Here is a 15,301-nt window from a genome sequence, read left to right as displayed (position 1 = left end):
AAATTACTTAAAATACTAGTAGTATTTTATTTGGTATTTCGAAAATATAGCGCCATTTCGACCAGTTTTGGAAACATTTACGTACATTTGGCATACTTTACGGCGTTTAAACGCTTATTTAAAGAATTTAGCTAGTAATCAGATCCCGCCAATAAAACAGCTTTTGAAAAGAGCTCCATATTTCTCCACCTCCATAACACAATTCAAATTCATATGTTTGTTATACATATGAATTGCATATGCAGTAATGTAGTTTTATAAATATGCTTTTATTATATCATTATTATTATTATTAATTTGTTTTGCAGGTTGTTCATTCATTTTTGGCAACATGTTAACAAAAATATTTTTGTCAAAATAAACCTGTGTGTGTCTGTTTGTATATGTTTGTAAGTATGTATGTATATAGTCTCTGTATGTGTTTAATGGAATGCCTAGTTTATATCCTTTGTCAAATATGTATGTATGCAGTGTATTTTGATATTTATTACTATTTTGCTTTACTTTGTTTTGTTTTTTTTTTTCTGGTGGGTTTTCATAATGCTGCGGGCCGTCGTTGTGCTTTTTTGATATGGTTAGTTTTGCTTGAAGCTTCCGATAGTAGCTTTAACCTGTGCATTGGGAAGGTTCCATTTAATATGCTAACTCTATTACATGTCATGTACACACACACACATGTAGATGCTTGCAGTTCTTGTAGTATTATTAGTAGTAGACATAGTAGTAGTTGTTGTTCTTGTGGATGGTAAGAAGCAAGTGGAATGTGTGTGGATTGCTTATAAATGGACGACTTTAGGAGTACTGCTTACACACTCATGTATATATTTGTACATACATACATACGTATGAATGTATGTCTATGTGTGCTATATACATATACATATGTATGTATAGGTAAATATGGGTAGTTCATATATAGTATAGTATGTATTTATGCGTATTTTTGCTATATAAAATATATAGTTTATGGTATTTTGTTTGCTGCGGTACAAAACCAATTGAAATGTTGAATTTAAAATTGTTTTTCTCGCTCATATTTAGTTGTTTTATTTGTTTACAAAATTTGTAAATGCATATGCTTTTTTTTGATTTACATTTAAATTGTAAATGTGTGTGTGTGTTTTTGTGTTTGTTGTTGTAGGTTTACTTTACAAAATGGATTTATTTCTTCTGTAGTGTTCAAAATGCAGCTCAAAGCATGCCTGTGTGTATGTGTGTGTGTATCAATGTACAATTCAATGTGTGTGTGTTTTGTGTATGTGTGTGTGTATGTTGTTTTCCATTAATTATTTATATTATATACATTTAAAAGGTATACAAATAAAAAAAAAATTGTTTGTTTATAATTAAGCAACAAATACAAGCGTACAACAATAAATTAATTAACTTTTGCCGTTTTACTTGGGTTCCTTTCTTTCTTTCCTTCTTTCTTTTTTTTTCTTCTGCTTCTTCTCAGTGTATATATATATGCATGTATATATAGTATAAGTATAGTAAGTAAATATATAGTTTATATATATATTTATATAGTTTATAGTTGTGTATATCGTTTACTTTAATCTCTCTCCGCGATGTCGCCATTTTCTATATGCGTCTTCTTCTTCTTTCCTTTCTTCCCATTTCTCATTGCTTGATTTTGTTTAACAATTTGTTCATTCCACGTTTTGAAACTAACTAAAAATGTTGTTTGCGGAGCTGGGTGGCGTGGGCGTGGGCGTGGTCGGTGTGGGAGAGAGAGGAAGATGCACACACATACAGGGTGTTCCATATCGTGTGCTCCCCTTCTGCTAGTTGTTGTTGTTGTTGTTGTTATATATCCATGATTTGATTTGAATTGTTGTTGTTGTTGTTTTTGTTGTAGTTGTTCTTGTGTGGTTGCAGTACATACTAAAGTAAACTGGTGGCTTTTATGGCTTAGACTTAACACTTCACATTAATGCTTACTAGTTAGCGTTAAATTTAATATAATAATATATAATAATAGAATAGAATATATGTATATCTTTATATATACATATATATCATATATATATCTTCATATCTATCCATAACTAGATACCCATTTCAAGTATTAGCCATGTTGCTCTTGCTTTCTTCTACTTGTTGCGTTCTCTTGCTTCTTCTGCTCTTTCAGCTTTTTCACTTTTATACAATTTTACACAGTTTCCGTATTCTTCTTCTTGTTCGAATTCTTTCGATTTTGGAACTATACCTAGCGCCCTAGGCTAATATGCTTACAGTACTAAACGCGCTCGACAGGAAGAAACGACTACGGGGAATATTACAAAGAGTGTGTGTAAGAGAGGGGATAAGAAGGGTATAAAGTGGGGAATATATATGGTTTTTAGTGGTATGGCTTCAGATGCTCCACGTAATTCTCCGGTATAAGTCCCGTCTTCCCGTTCAGCGTTCCCTGCAGCCAGCCAGGCTCATGTGAAAAGCGCACTGCAAACAACAAAAAATTAAAGTACATTTATTTATTTGGATATTGGATAATTAGAGATATTTGAATCACTTACCGTTCGTTATGATCTGATTTGGCTCAAAGGATAGCTCGCCCTCGCTTTCACCCATGCACGCGTATAAAGTTCTCACTCGCCTGTAAGCAAAGGGAAAATATACAAGTTATAGGTTATGTTAACGATGTAGTTAAGTTGGCTGCGCTGAAAATGATTGACTGATTGACAAGACTGCTAATTATTAGCAATTACTAAAACTAATAAGTTTACTCTATTTTTAACTAATTAGTTAGCATATTTAATAAAGCAATCACTTAATTGTTTAGTCAATTAACTGAAAATGATTGACTGATTGACAAGACTGGTACTTATTATCACTTACTAAGACTAATAAGTTTATTTCTCTTTTTTAATTTATTAGTTACCATATTTAAATCTGCAATTACTCAATCGCAATCTTCAATCAATTCGTCTATAATACATATACACATTCAATCATTATCCCTTCAACCATAGTGTTTTGTAAGGCTTCAATCAACAGTTCACACACGGATCATTCAGACAATTTGACCAGTGTTTGAATCAATCGTTCGTAAGTTCTTTCAATCATACACTCAAGTTAATCAATTGTTCATTAGCCTTAAGTTCTGTCAATCATACAGTCAATCACTCAATCAGGCCAAGCCTCAATCAGTTTTCTCTTTAACTTACGCTGTGCCCGCGTTGAGATCGCGCTTGATTTGGATGATGTCGCGATTGCGATGCATTTTGGTTGGCGCATAGTCGGCGCTCTCGTTGGTGGAGCCGCTACCACTGAGGCTGCCCATGCCACCGGCGCCGCCGATCATCGATGGCGCCGCCGTCGCCGTCACAATGTCGTCGCACGTGGAGCCCAGCAGCGTCGATAGCGACGATGTTTGCGATGTGATGGGCGGATAATCAATCGAGCTGCGCGCATTCAGCAGACGCGTTACATTCGCATTGCTGCCACCGCCGCCGCCACCGCCACCGCCGCCTCCGTTGCCGCCACTTGAGGTCAAGTGACCACCACTGGCACCATTTCCACCAGCAGCTACACCTCCACCGCCTAAGCCATTGTTAGAGGACAACGAATCGCAGACACTCTCATTGGAGCTAGACGTGGAGGCGGCGGCCACAGGTGAATAATGCTTCGCCTGGCCGTAGCCAAAGTGACTGCGCTGCACCGGCGGATGCTGCTGCGGACCGCTGACAATGGCGCTGCTGCTGCCCGAGTTCTGCAGCAGTCGCTCCTTGCGCATGGCGGCCGTGGGCGGGGAGACGTTGTTCAGGCTGTGCCGATTGCTGCCCGCATTCGTATAGATGTGACTACTCGAGGCGGACTGTGCCACCGGCGTGGCGGTGGCCATCAGATAGTCGGCGGCCACATGTCGACTCGTCGCCGTCGCCGGTGTGGCATGATGCGCCTGTAGCGCTGCGTTTGTGGTGTTCCCTCCTCCTCCGCCGCTGCCACCATTCGTATTATTGGCCCCAGCGCCAGCGCCTAGAATGCCATAGACAGCGGCGGCCGCATCTGTCCCGCTGCGTCGTCCGCTGATGTCGCTCTGGGTCATCGCATGCAGGTTCTTCATGCTGCCCATTTGCTGTGCGGATCGTGGTGCGCCATTTGTGGCACCGCCGCCATTGGTGGTGTTTGTTACACTGCCGCCGCCGCCAGGTGGCGTGCTGCTGCTCGCACTGGCCGGACCATGGGCATAGATCATGCCATTTGGAATATTCTGCAAGCTGGACGACATTGTGGGCTCCGTGTAATTGGATTTGGTGACCACGCGATACACTTTCTGCTGCGGTGAATACATCGAGCTGCGTCCCACGCTCCCACCGCCGCCGCCCGTAGAGAGTGAAGCACTGAGGACACCACCTCCTCCACCGCCACCGCCACCGCCTGTGGATGCCGCTTTGCCCACCTGGGAGGCGCGTGGCATGCGAGTGGGCGGACTGGTGCTGCTGGTGTGCAGATTTCCCGCAGTTGTGGGTAGCGAGGAGGCGCTGACAGCGCTGCTTGGATCGTTCTTGAAGATGCGCTCATAGTTCTCGATGAGTATGTTGATGACAATGTTGTTGAACTTGATGTCCAGTATGGCGGCCACCGTCTCCTCCAGCGGACGCAGCAGCGTTGGACCGAATACCACGCCCAGATTGAACACAGACATCTTGTTCTTCTCGTACTTGCGCGAGACTCTGTCAGTCAAAAAAAGGGAGAGTTATTAGTTAAAGCACTGATTGATTGCTTGATTGATTGATTGACTCACTCTGTTAAATGCCTGATGACCATGTCCAGCATTTCAAAGTTGGGCTGCGGCAGCTTATAGACCAGCTTGTGCACTTCATTCACGCGCTGATTGAGGCTCTCTTTTTCTATAATAATAAGAATTATAACGAATGATTGATTGATTGATTGATTGTGACTTACTGGCTGCCTCGATGAAGCCGCTGTGATAGTGATATGTCATCAGCGGCTCGTTTAGATTACGTAAATACATTTTGAGGGCACTGGCAATTGTGTTGCTCTCCATGAGATCCCGATACTTGTCATCGGTGAACACATCCTCCGTCTCTTTGCGCTCCATGCCGAGCGCAAGGAGTTTGTTGATTTTGGTGCCAACGCCACTCTTGCGATAAATGCCCTCGTCCTCGAGACCGCGTCCCTCCAGCACCTGAATGCAGCGACGCACAAACATGAAGCCAGTCTCATCCAATTGATACGCTTCGCTCGCCTTCATCTTGCCAGGTGCCAGATAGGTCTGTAAATCGTAGATCGACAGATATTAGATTGATTGAATGATTGATTGACGTGAATGAAGTTAATGGGGCTTGGCTTACCGGCTCCGTGCCATCCATGGCGCTTAGCCAGGAGCGATGATCCTTTTCGCTAAGCGCCTGAAACGTGTAGACAATGCCGGGTTTCTCCTTGAACGTTAGATCAAAGCAGAAACGCTTCTCAAACTCGGAGGCCCGTCGCTGGCACGAGAACAGTGTCAACTTCTCGTCCTCACGGGCCTCGGGCCGTGTGAAGCTGTGATTCATCTGATTGAACTGAAGCATTGTGAATTCGCGCTTCTGTTTCTTGAATGTGCAATAGTATTTTGTCCATGTTGCTTTGAAAGGCTCTAGAAGTGAGATTTTCAGAAGGGAACCTAGAGAGTTTCAGTTGTTTTTTGTTTTTTTGTTTTCATGTTGTTGTTGTTGTTGTTGTTGTGTGTGTGTTGAAGTGATGATTGACGTGTGATTGTTGATTGTTTTTTTGGATTTTGGTTTTTTGGTTGTTGCAGAGTCACAGTTTTGCAGTTCGACACCAAAAAGCGCACACACACACACACACACACAGAGAGAGAGTAGAGAGATCGGCCCACAAAATACGTAGTTCGGTTGGGTTTTGTTTTTTGTTTTTATCGGAGGGGGGATTGGTAGAATTGATAGAAATAGGTTTAAAGGTATAAAGAGAGAGAGAGATATATAATAAATCAAAAGGAAGAAACAAAAATACACACAATATTTATCAGTAAGTGTTAGGACCCAACAAGTTAGTTAGTGCGGAAAATTGTACAAATTATGCAGAATAGTTAGGATAGGATTTTAGGATTGAAGATGGGGTTTGTTTTTTGTGTTGTTTCGTGGTTCGCAGCAAGGAAGGTGTTTTTTTTTTGGGGGTGGCGGGGAGGAAAGAGCAAAACATTTATTGTTAGATTAAGGTTAAGCTTGGTGTAGTTCAGACAAACATTTTGTAATATTTACTTTGGCAGGCGTTCAACAGCAAGTTGGCAATGAAAGGGAAATACTAAATGTAGGATTTAGTATATTAACACGTTTAAATGTTGTAGCTTTAAATAATTTTCATTTGAAATTCTTTTCTTTTTAAATACTTTTTTATGGAACTGTTATGAAGTGCTTTCTCTCTTTGCCAACTCGTCGTTAAACCCTCGCCGTTGTTAACAATAACAACCAAACAAAGTGACAAAAACAGTTAAAGCAAAAACAAATTCAACTTCGAATGCGAAACTTACTCTTTTCCATCAAAAACAGATAACCGCGTTTGGTGAAAATCTCTTCGGACTTCTGTGGAAATGGAAAATAGAGAAAAACAAACGAGTTAAACAAAAAGTAGCGGGAAAAGTTGGAAATTATTTTTACCGTGCGCTTTTCCATGTACTTGGTTTTCAGTTCGGTGACCTTTTCGCGAGCCTCCTCGAAATTTTCGCGAGTCTACGCAGAAAAATGTGACAAAAAATTAGAAAGATGTAAACAAAATGGGGAAGATTGATTTGTTGTGTGTTTACCTTTTGGACCTTGTGCCTCAGATCCTGCAGATAGTCGCGATGATCCTCGGCCTGCTCGTGGGCGGTGTGATAGAAGACCAGCCAGCCGGATATGAAGGCCAGCAGTATTTCGACAAATTCAAATTTGATGCGTTCCTGCACTTCCTGAATGCGCAGCACATAGCTCAGTGATTCCTGTATGTACTCACGCTCGTGCATGCCCAAACTGGCATCGGCCTGCAAGTGAAGTGAATGCGAATGCGAATGCGAATGTGTGAGTGGAAAATTCGGTAAATCGTCGAAATCGGCAAATCGGAAAAGGCGTAAATCGGAAAAGCGGTAAACGGTAAACGGTGAGCGGTGGCAAGTGGAAACAACAACATCATCATCAAGTGGTGCAGAGAAAGAGGGAGGAGGGAGGAGGCAGCAAATAAAGCAAAGTCGAATCGGCGATGTGGCAGACAAGAATTTGAAGCGATTGCACCTTTGACCTTTGGTCGTTTGAGTGTTTGAGTGTGAATACCTTTTAATTACGCCTACGCACACACTCTACCTCTCTCTCACACACACACACACACACTCGTTGTTGGCTAAATTCGGTTTACAGGCAACAATAACAAATGCTGCCCCAAAAAGTATGCTGTGGAAATTTGCGCCGCATTGTCACGTATCAAATGACATTTAGCATTTGCAGCTTCCTTTTGATTTATCTGCATACATATTTTTGGCGTCTGGCGACTTGGCGAGGGTCGCCAGCAAACTTTAGAAATTGCCCAAATTCACTTGAATTGATTTGAATTTGTCAACTCTGTAATTTAGCTGACTTTAGTTACTATAACTTAATCAGAAACGTGTATTAATAAAATATAATAATACAAAATTCATGTGAAAGATTTTCACAGCAATTATTAGAATTTAGTTTGTATTAATTTGGTATATTTAGGCAGTATTATTTGTATCTTTTAAAGTATTTTTATTAGTTATTTAAAAGACTGCAATTTATAAGTATTTCGAATATGTTTTATTCTTTGAAGTGCATTTCTTTTTATTCGTTTGTACATTTTTGTTTTAAATTTTGCACAACGGAGATTGCAATTTAACAGTATTATTACGGTATATTGCGTAGTATTCTATTTTAAAGTGTTTTTCTTTGAATTTTGCGAAGATTTCAATTGCTTAGTATTTTTATTTTGTTCTTTTCTATTTATTTGTGCAATTTTTAATTACATTTTCCACAATAGAGACTGCACTTTATCGGTATAATTTGAGTATTTATTGAGCCATGAGACATAAAGACATTATCTTTTAATTCTTAATTTATAAAGACTGCATTTGTTTAGTATTTTTTTTTGTGTGTTTTGTGGGAAACTTTGTTTTATAAATTTGAAATGCATTAAATATTTATTCCTTGCTTGCATACTTAATTTGTTCTATAGAAAATGTAACTGATATTCTTTCACAAACTATTGAAACTTCCACCAACTTGTAGTAAATGTGTTTAAAAATAGCTCCACACATATTTCACATAATTCACATATTTCACATCCATGTTGTAACAACTCTCGCACATACTTATGACGTATGTTTGTACGTGGAGTGAGCAAAATTTCGAATGCGATTGAACTTTGATATTTGGCCTGCAATCTGCTGTGAGCAGAGCATAATTGCAGTTGAATTTCCGTTGAGATATTTATTGTGTAAGCTTCATGCTGTAAACTCTGTAAATGCCAATTCAATTTTAGCATTAAAATTCGAAGCATTTCCATGGAAATTGCAAATATCACAGCAGCTCCGAATGCGGCTAAAGTATGCAAATGGTTTTGTGGAAATCATCGAGATTTTCTCGGAAAATGTCGATGCAAAACTGTACAAGGTAAAACAATTTATATGTGCGATAGCACAGATTTGTAGCATTGGCCACAGTTTGTTGCAATTTGCTTCTTACTTGCCACTGTCATAGCCTACTTTCTGGAGCTGTTGCAGAAGGTCAAGTTTTTGCATACACACAGTGTACAAGTGTGTGTGTGAGCGTGTGTGAAAGCGTGTGTGAGTTGCACACAAAACACCTGTTAGTTGCAGCACACACTCACACTCACACACACACACACATACAGACGTACACACATGAATAGCAGTGTGATAAGCAATTTGAAAGGAGCTTGGCCCGGGCTTGGGAACGTTATCACAAAAGAGGGGAGAGTGGAGAGCGATGAAGGGGAGGGGGGGGGGAAAGCCACAGGGGTGCACTTACCACAAATGCAAACCGCAGCAGCGCACTGCATTTTCTATGCTATGTTGTGCTGTGTTTCAATTAATTTTGCACGAACTGTCTGCAGCAAGAGTTGAACAAAGTTGAAGCGAAAACTTGCAACTTTAATTGGAGAATTGCAACAGTGTAAGAGTAGTCAAATATTGTTGCATTGTATATACATATTTGAATATTATTTGTTCACACACACACAGTTTTAATTTGATTAATTAATCGAATAAACACACACACACGCAGAAAAACTTTCACTTCATGTGGAGTGCAAACATTTAGCACACAAACTAACCACAAACACACAGAGCAAGCACCAAGCAAACACGACAATAACAAAAACAACGGCAACAGCAACAGCAACAGCAACAACAACAGTAATAACAAGAAGAAGAAGCAGCACTGAGAACAGGTGATGAGTTCGCGTCGCGACGCGAAACGAGGCGAAGACGAAAGCGAAGGCGAAGACGAAGGCGAAGGCGAAAGCGAAGACGAAACACGCACGCAACACCAACAACAAAATTTCAGGCCGCACTCAATTCCTTTTGCATTGCCTACTTTTAGGCGGCACTTTTAATATTCATATTGCACATTTGACGCTTGGGGCTCATTTTTCGTTTTTCGATTTTCAGTTAATTGCAAATTTTTGTCAAATTTTATTTTGTTTTGTTTGTAGTTTGTGGAGCTGTTTGGAAAATATTTGCTTTAGCTGCTGCTGCTGCGTGTCGATTTGATTTAGTTTTTAGTTGTTTTCCACGCACTCTTGCCATTTGCTACACACACGCACACGCATACGCACACACACACACACACACACACACATAGAGTGGCAGCTGAGTGCGCGACGCGCATATTAAAATGCTGCGCAAATGTTGCTGTTGTTGTTGTTTGTGTTGTTGCTGTTGCTTCGCATTTGGTTGCCAAAAAAGGCCACGACGTAACTGAAACGACAGCAGCAACTCCAAGAGCAGCACCAGCTACAGCAACAGCAGCAGCAACAGCAGCAACACCTACACCAGCAGCTACAGCTCCTATTATAGCAACAGCGGCAGCTGTGTCCTCAAGTGCGTGGGAGAGCGCCTGCGCTTTTCCTAGCTTCCTTGTGCTTGTGCCTCGCAATACTCTACACTCGATTTAACCCAAGCGGCACTTACGCACTTCTCACCTGATTCGCATGAATTTCACAATTGAATCGGCGTGTCAAAGTATTTACTATCAGCACATTTGAATTTGAAGTCAATTATACATAGCAATGACAACAACACAATCGTAATTAGTATAGACAACAACCTGAGCAAAATACATAAATAGCAAATTTCATAAATTTGCAATACAAATCATATTTTGTATTCTCACGGAAACAATTTTTCAGATTGTTAATATCATATTTTTACGAAGCTTGAATAAATTATTTCCTCAGCAATAGTTAAAGATAGTAAACTACTGAAAATCAGAAAAATATTAGCGAAAAAAAAGGATGGTATTAATTTTCTTTATTTTACTAATATCTTAAGCTAATATACTGATAGTAGTAATTTATTTTTTTTTACTAATCTATAACTCCAATTTGTATACGATAAACGAAGCTAATAAGCTGATTAGTTGATGCCTCAGTTAACTGAATGTATTGGCAAATAATTAGCTAATAAAATGAATGACGATTACATCAATAAATTCGTATTTTTACTGAGCTAAAACTATAATTCCTTAACGATTGTTAACTGACAATTTGATGGAAGGATTTTCATCAGTTAACTAAAAATTTAATGACAAATGGAGTAATAAAATGAATTGCAAAAGCAAAAGATTGTTAATATCATATTTTTACGAAGCTTGAATAAATTGTTTCTTAATAAAAAAATTGAAGCTTTTTCAAATACAAAATGTACAAGTTTTTTATGCAGTTTTTGAAGTGCGCGTAATTTAAGAAGTTGACAGAGTTAACACAATTTGTGTGGCCTACTTTTGTGGGCAGGATATTTGGGACTCGTGTATCGCCTGTGGCGTATCGCAGGCGGAAATAACAATAAAGAGATGCAAATGGGTCGCCGAGCGTTTGCCATAGGGGATGTTGTGAAGCAGCTTCGTCTACGTCTACGTCTACAGCTAGAGCTCAAGCTGGAACGAACTGAACTACACACAATTATAGTTACAGCTGTGTGCTTCAGTTACTAGGCAATTACTGCATATGCGAGCTTATCCTGTATCCTTATCCTATATATAATAACTGGGGGTATTATCTACATATCTATGCCATGTCACGGCCAATGCAAGCTCTAAACCAATCAATCGTATTGAGCCATCCACAAAGCACACTTATGTGTGTGTCTGTATGTGTCTGTGTGTGCGGCAGTACTTGATAAAAGTGGCAAATTACATGCTACACACTCTTGTTGTTGCCATAAGTTGTAGTAACTGCAACAAACGACATTTAAGGGTCGTTTGTGTCAACAATAACAAACAGCAACCATCACACACATACACAAACACACACACACAAAGGCACGCGCAGAAGCTTACACACACATACACAGAGGTGCGCATCAGCTGCAGAATACAACAGAAAAAAACATAGCCTACTTTTAAGCGCTTTTAAACTAGCACATCGAGCTTTTGCTCCTAGCGTGCGTTCTCTTCCTCATGCAGCTCGCCAGTGTTGCCACATCGCGTAACGAACAACACTGGCGATTAATGGCAGTTATCGATAGCATTCAATTTGATCGGGATAGGTAACTGAGCATTAATATTATAGTTTTTATATTCTTTCACATCTTTGCATTACAATTGTTTTTTAAAAGATTGTATGAACTTCATATATTTGTAAATAAATCCTTTTTTTTTTTGAAAAGTTCAATTCAATTCAATAGATATATTTGTAAATAAATCTTTTGGGAAAAAGTTTAACGCTATATGTATATATAAAATGTGAATCTCGAAGCCTAACAAAAAAGTTGTGATCAATTTTAAATTCTTCATGCTTGAACAAAATTTTAAAATGAAATTGATACCTTTAAACATTTTAAAGAAATTGTGTTATGAACTTTTTTTTAATAAAATAATTATTATTTTCTATGTTATTTATTAACATGAACAAAATATCACTAATTTTATATTTTTATAAAGAAATTTGCAAAATTGAATCATTTTTGAAATTGTATTTAAAAACTCATAATCGTTGCTTAGTTCAAATAAAAATTCTCAAAATGTTGGTCAAGAATTTTAGCCAGTCGATAATATTACTTTGCCCTAGCACAGCATTAAAAGCTCAGCTCCCTTTTGCAGGGTTGCCAGCCGGTTTGCTGTGTGGAAGAAAGCTTTGTGTGTGTGTGTGTGTGTGTGATTTTGTGAGCAGCGTCACAGCTGCGCTACCTTTGACCCCTTCCAGTTAACGGCCCCCGCATTTGCCCACTCAGTGGAAACGCATCGTTTTTGGCATTTTGCGTGGGCCGCACTTTTATTTGCTGCCCACATTTTGGCGGCCGGCATCGGAATCGGAATCAGCGTTGTTGTTGTTGTGTTTGCCGTGTTGCCGGTCGTGTAACTAAATATAGCTAATACTATAGATACATAGATGCCGTTACAGTTGGAGAGACAGATATGTACATGAGATGCTGCTGTTCACATTCCCCCCCCAACGCTGTTTGTCCTGCATCCTTCATGCCTTCTTTCCTGCTGAACGCGTCGTGTGTTAAAATTAGCCAACGGCCAACGCGTGCCAATGTCGTGTGGGTGTTTTGCCTTTCCACCCCCTCCCTTCCTCTCTTCCTCGCTTCCTCTCTCCATCCCTGACTGACGGACTGGATGAATGCCTGCCACAAAAGGTAGGTAGTCCTTTTTTTGTTGCCACGTCTTCTTGCGCTTCTTCTTCAGCTCGTTTTGCCATCAATTTCCATTTTAATTTGGCGCAGGCAAAGAATAGAAAACGAGACGAACAAAAAAAAACAAGTAAGAAAGTTACAGTCGAGTGTGCTCGACTGTGAGATACCCGCTACCCATTTTTAATAAAGGCAAAATATTGCGGTATCATTTTCAAAATATACCGAAAATACTAAAAAAATACTAAAAATATACCAAATGGTATGTTTGGTATATCGATACAGCACACCATTCAAAATATACCATAGACGACACAATGTACCAGATTGTCACCCAAAGCAACTCAGACCCCTAGTAATTAGGTGTTTTTGCCCATACAAAAGTATTTCTTTAATAACTTCCACAATTTTTATCTGATCGCAACCAAATTTTCAGGAATCATAACTACTACAGTAATTATTGTATATACCAAAATTCGTAGCTCTAGCTTTAAAATTACACTTGTTATTCGATTTTTTTGATTTGCGGGGGCGGAAGTGGGCGTGGCTAAAATTTGAAACAAACTTGATCTGCGTGCAAACATAACAAATGCTGTCGAAAAAAAATTATAGCTCTATCTCTTATAGTCTCTGAGATCTAGGTGTTCATACGGACGGACGGACAGACACACAGACACACAGACACACAGACGGACAGACGGACAGACGGACATGGCTATATCGTCTCGGCTGTTGACGCTGATCAAGAATATATATACTTTATAGGGTCGGAGATGCCTCCTTCTACCTGTTACATACATTTCCTGCCGGCACAAAGTTATAATACCCTTCTACCCTATGGGTAGCGGGTATAAAAACAACAACGGCAGGAAAACAAAACGGAAATTGCCAAGGAAAATGTTGGCATCCCTCAGTGCTTGCAACACCTTGCAGCAGCTTAAGAAAATTATACTTTTGCAAATAAAGCAAACGCAAAAGCAAGAGCAACCCCCTTTAGACTACTACATCCCACCTCCCTCTTCACCACCACCCAGCTGACACTTTGGGGGCGCCTTTTCACACCCTCGAAACACAAAAGCCGACAGAGCAGACAAGAAGAAAACTGCAACAGTAAATTTGATAAGGCAGCAACACACACACACACACATTTGCACACCCATAAAGCGCATTACCTTAACGAGTAAGTAAGAGGGGGAAAGGGACGGGGAGATGACAAGAACTTACTGCCACCCAAGGGGAAAGATTGATGCTGCAAAACGACTTAAAGCTGCAGTCAAGCAATTATCCTTTTGCCTCCTCGCTGAAAGTCAATTGCGCTTGAAAGCTTAGCCAATCATCTACAGAGATTAGAGTAGTTCATTCAGATGGTAATGAATATAAGTAAACACTATGGAGTATATATAAAAATGTGTTGGAAATTTTTGAAAAAATCACGATTAAACATTGCTTTAAGAAAGTTGAAAACATAGCAAGACTTGATTTAATGCTCAAACATTGCCTTAAGAACGTTCAACAACAAATGTAGCTAAATTTAGTTCAAAAGTAAAACATTTCTTTAAGAACGTTATCAACATTTGCAATACATCAGTTAAAGAATATTTTCACTAATTCAAAAGTCAAACACTTAAAAGAAAGTTGTTATTAAATGCTCTCCATAAATTTGTGCATTTATGTATTTGGTAACCACAAATAAAATCCAGTTCTGTCTGATTATTATGGATATATAGGGTTAATTTTTCGACAAATGATGCTATTATGAAATTCGTTATAGACTAGCATTATTATGACCTTAACCTTAACTAAAATATTGTTATAGTGTGTGAGATTACTATGAAAATTAACTTTAAACTAATATACTACAATCTTGAATTAGTATTAAAGGCATTCTCAAACTAAAATACTATAACCTAAATTTACTATGAAAATCATCTTTAAACTAAAATACTAGAATCTTGAATTAGTATTAAAATCATCTTTAAACTAAAATGATATAATCTTCAATTAGTATAAAAATCATTCTCAAACGAAAATACTATCATTTTGAATTACTACGAAAATAATTTTTAAACTAAAATACTATAATCTTGAATTAGTATATAAAATCACCTTTAAACTAAAATACTAGAATCTTGAATTAGTATTAAAAAAGTTTTCATACTCAAATACTAAAATCTTGAATTAGTATTAAAATCATCTTTAAACTAAAATACTAGAATCTTGAATTAGTATTAAAATCATCTTTAAACTAAAATGATATAATCTTTAATTAGTAAAAAAACCATTCTCAAACTAAATTACTATCATTTTGAATTACTACGAAAATAATTTTTAAACTAAAATACTATAATCCTGAATTAGTATATAAAATCACCTTTAAAATAAAATACTAGAATCTTGAATTAGTATTAAAATCATCTTTAAACTAAAATGCTATTATGTCCAATTAAAATGAAAAGTATCTTGAAACTCAAT

At 38.5% G+C, this 15,301-nt stretch overlaps 1 protein-coding gene across 3 annotated transcripts in view; it reads right to left on the bottom strand.

The window, feature by feature from the left end:
* Nucleotides 1–493: 493 nt before the first annotated feature.
* Nucleotides 494–15,301, bottom strand: part of LOC133848352 (rho GTPase-activating protein Graf) — an 80,078-nt gene continuing 65,270 nt past the window's right edge. The window contains exons 5-14 of one of the 3 annotated variants that reach the window (XM_062283870.1): nucleotides 6,776–6,991; nucleotides 6,630–6,701; nucleotides 6,503–6,554; nucleotides 5,322–5,635; nucleotides 4,912–5,242; nucleotides 4,751–4,856; nucleotides 4,360–4,679; nucleotides 3,171–3,936; nucleotides 2,520–2,599; nucleotides 494–2,445 (exon numbers count right to left, since the gene is read on the bottom strand). In XM_062283870.1, the coding sequence (XP_062139854.1) occupies nucleotides 2,345–2,445; nucleotides 2,520–2,599; nucleotides 3,171–3,936; nucleotides 4,360–4,679; nucleotides 4,751–4,856; nucleotides 4,912–5,242; nucleotides 5,322–5,635; nucleotides 6,503–6,554; nucleotides 6,630–6,701; nucleotides 6,776–6,991 (2,358 nt within the window). In that variant the 3' untranslated portion in view covers nucleotides 494–2,344. Of the gene's footprint in view, nucleotides 2,446–2,519; nucleotides 2,600–3,170; nucleotides 4,680–4,750; nucleotides 4,857–4,911; nucleotides 5,243–5,321; nucleotides 5,636–6,502; nucleotides 6,555–6,629; nucleotides 6,702–6,775; nucleotides 6,992–15,301 lie in introns of all 3 variants that reach the window. The other 2 variants (XM_062283867.1, XM_062283869.1) reach the window with 2 other exon arrangements.

Source organism: Drosophila sulfurigaster, chromosome X (assembly GCF_023558435.1).
Source record: "Drosophila sulfurigaster albostrigata strain 15112-1811.04 chromosome X, ASM2355843v2, whole genome shotgun sequence".
In the NCBI taxonomy this organism is placed as follows: domain Eukaryota; kingdom Metazoa; phylum Arthropoda; class Insecta; order Diptera; family Drosophilidae; genus Drosophila; species Drosophila sulfurigaster.
The sequence above is the reverse complement of the archived record's forward strand: the minus strand, read 5'-3'. Positions and strand labels throughout refer to the sequence as shown.